Source organism: Dipteris shenzhenensis, chromosome 25 (genome assembly GCF_047967505.1).
Source record: "Dipteris shenzhenensis isolate YYH24624 ecotype China chromosome 25, Dip_SZ_1.0, whole genome shotgun sequence".
In the NCBI taxonomy this organism is placed as follows: domain Eukaryota; kingdom Viridiplantae; phylum Streptophyta; class Polypodiopsida; order Gleicheniales; family Dipteridaceae; genus Dipteris; species Dipteris shenzhenensis.
Window position 1 is genome coordinate 11,063,276 of NC_141620.1, and position 3,399 is coordinate 11,066,674.

The window sequence follows — 3,399 nt, forward strand, 5'->3', positions numbered from 1 at the left end:
CTCGTAGTAGGCTAAGGAATTTTCACAAAATGACACTTGGCTTTTGGAGAGAGAGAGAGAGAGAGAGAGAGAGTGTAAGGCTTAACTTGAAATTGAAATTTTATTTGAAGGATCCCACAGTCGTAGACGGGTCATTGACAGACAACACACCGGTTACATAGCGGTTGTGGAATCTGCAGGTCGAATAAAGATGTGTCCAAGTGCTGTCCGTTGGTCATTCTTCAGGGTGAAGCTCCGTTATGCGCAAAGGAGACTGGATCAGGATAGCCAGAGAGGTTCGAAACGAGGTTGATATATCTAAGGGTGGAAGAACCCGAAAACACCGGTTGCTCGCATCCCTGGAGGAGCAAGAACACAAATCATTAACTCAGAGGCCTGCTGGGATCGACATATCTGCTTTGGTGTACACACGTCAACTTGCAGAAAACGAACCATGGAAAGGAGCATTGGATTTTTTTGAACAGTCTGGCAGTCAGGAGGACTTGGCTACCTGTGCTACTCTCTTGCGATGGTGTGGGACTAGAAAGGCTCTCTTGGATGGTGGACGGATCCACGATCGTCTGATCAAAAGTGGTTTTGATCAAAACGTGTTTCTTGGGAACCTCCTCTTACAAATGTATGGCAACTGCGGGGCTTTGGAGGACGCCCATGCGATTTTTAACAATATGCATGAACCGGATCAGTTTTCATGGCATTTCTTAATAAGAGCTTATGCGAAGCATGGTCATGGCAAGGAGGCCCTTCGAGTCTTTAATCAAATGGAAGTGGAAGGCAGTTTATCGGACAAATTTGTCTTCGCAACCATCCTCTCGGCATGTGAAAGCCAAGCTGAAGGCAAGCAGCTGCATGCCCGACTTATGAGCAGTGCACTTACAAAAGACTTGGTCGTGGAGAACGCCCTTGTCGCCATGTATTCTAAATGTAGCGGCCTGGATGATGCACCGAGAATATTTGAGAACATGTCTGAACGTGATGTTGTCTCTTGGAATATTATGATTGGGGCATATGCCCAGCATGGGCAAGGTAGACTTGGCTTTGCACTCTTTGAGCAAATGCAGAGTGAAGGCATTATGCCTAACAAGGCCACTGTTGTAAGCATTGTTTCTGTATGTGCCCGCCAGACTTCCTTGGCGAAAGGCCAGCAGATGCACGTTCTTATCTTAAGCATTGGATTCGAATCCGATGCTGATGTAGGCGCTGCCCTTCTCCATATGTATGGCAAGTGTGGCAGCTTGGAGGATGCTCAGAAGATGTTTACAAAATTGCCAGCTCGAAGCATAAGCTCATGGAATGCTATGATTGCAGTATATTTACAGCATGGCTTGATTCATGATGCGATCAATGTCTTTGAAAATATTGCATTGAGTGGTATATTGCCAAACAGAGTGATCTTCGTCAGGATTTTTAATGCATGTGCAAGTCAGGCAGCCCTAGAGGAAGGCAAGCACATGCATGCCCGCTTAATGGGGAGCAAATTTGAGTTGGATGTTTTTGTTGGGAATGTGCTTCTGAATATGTATGGCAAGTGTGGCAAACTAGAGGATGCAGCTAGGATTTTTGAGAAAATGCCTGAGCGGGACACAGTAACCTGGAATGCCATGATTGCATGCTATGTTTACAATCGGCAGAACCATAATGCCCTGAAATTTTTTGGCCAAATGCAGGTAGAGGCTTTCTTACCAAATCAGGTAACCTTCATCAGCTTCCTGTCTGCAAGTGCAAGCCAAGCAGCTGAATTTGAAGGTAGACAATTTCATGCATGCATTGTGGGCTGTGCATTTGCTCAAGATGATATTATATTGAATGCCCTTGTTAGCATGTATGGGAAATGCGGTAACCTGGAGGATGCACGTAAACTATTTGACCGACGTTTTGAGCCAGATCTCTTTTCTTGGAATGCGATGATTGCTGCATACACCGAGCATGGGGAAGGTGAGCATGCTCTAGGACTTTTCAACCAAATGCAGGGAGAAGGAACGATGCCAGATAAGGTTACCTTTGTCTGCATTCTCTCTGCATTTGTTTCTCACTCGGCTTTATTTGAAGGTAAGAAAATTCATGCTCACATTGTAGGTAGTAAGTGGGAGTTGGATGTTGTTGTAGGGACTGCACTTATCAATATGTATGGTAAGTGTAGTAGCATGAAGGATTCAGAGAGCATTTTTGAAAAAATGGGCCTTCGGAATATAGTTTCATGGAATGCAATGATTGCAGCATATGTGCAGCATGAGCAAGGCAGAGATGCTCTGCAACTCTTTCAGAAAATGCAGCAGGAAGGAGTGATGCCAGATAATTTCACATTTATAAGCATTATTTCAGCTTGTGCTGGCACAGCTGCCCTTGGTCAAGGTAAGCGTATGCATGCCCTCATTACAGGCAGTGAAGTTGACGTAGATATAGTGATGGTGAATGCTCTCATAAACATGTATGTCAAGTGTGATAGAATGGGGGATGCACATATATTTTTTGACCAGATGTGTGAGTGAAATGCTGCATCATGGATGGCATATCATATCAAACATTGTCAAACCTTAATACCACAGGTGGTAAGAGAATGGTGGTTGACCTGAAGTGGGGCAGGTCTGTTGGAACAGCCAGGCTGCAGCTCAGTGCCTGTTAATTGTAATCCTCGTAATGATAAGAAAAATGGACAGGAGATATAGCTTATAGGGGCGAACTTGCACAATGGAAGAAAGCAGACAAATGGCCACACCAATGGTACAGATGGTGTGGTGACTGTGCTGTACTCCACACGAAGCTTGCAAGGCTCCACGCGCGTCTCTACCATCATTGCAAGCTTTGTAGATTGGAGGTCTACCCTTTCGGGCTCGCAGTCTCTGCGATCATCGCCTCAAGGATGGCGATGGGCCTGCGGACTTTCGCTTAGTGGATCAACCGCCGAAGAATGCATATCACAATTCTTGACATGGATTATTCAAAACAAATAGTCCCAGCGATAATTATTTACACCAACCATGCTGGTATATTTCTCAAACGAATATACATTTCTTTCTTAATTTCTCATTTATGGAACCATATACTGACTTATTTATCATTATAACCTCAGAGAACATCAATATGAACAAACAGTGAACTCGTTAGAAACTCCTATAATTCCCTTCCTACCATACTCTCTTTTGAGGATTATGGTAATTTAATGGATTTAGAAGAGTTTCCCTCAGCTTTAGCAATCCCATATTTGAAAGATTGAGAAGCTCTCATGTAACAATGTATGCCATATTCCTTGGATGAGTAGGAAAGAGGCAATGAGAACTTCTCATACTTGAAGCTATTATAATCAATCATAATTTCATGATGCAGCTCAAATACCAGTAAAGGAAAATTTAAAGTTTATTTCTGCTCAGACTGCAGATGCTACTTTCACTTTGGACTCTTTTC

The 3,399-nt window shown here is 43.6% G+C and overlaps 1 protein-coding gene across 1 annotated transcript; it reads left to right on the plus strand.

Annotated features, from left to right (window-relative positions):
* The first annotated feature begins 239 nt into the window (after window positions 1-239).
* Window positions 240-2,486, plus strand: LOC147885447 (pentatricopeptide repeat-containing protein At4g18520, chloroplastic-like). Its single transcript, XM_087397035.1, has one exon. It carries the CDS (start codon window positions 240-242, stop codon window positions 2,484-2,486), a length of 2,247 nt encoding a protein of 748 aa, XP_087253161.1.
* The last annotated feature ends 913 nt before the right edge of the window (window positions 2,487-3,399 follow it).

Bases quoted from the DNA above. Each gene is read 5' to 3' on its own strand.
- LOC147885447 (XM_087397035.1), top strand. From the start codon at position 240: ATGCGCAAAGGAGACTGGATCAGGATAGCCAGAGAGGTTCGAAACGAG.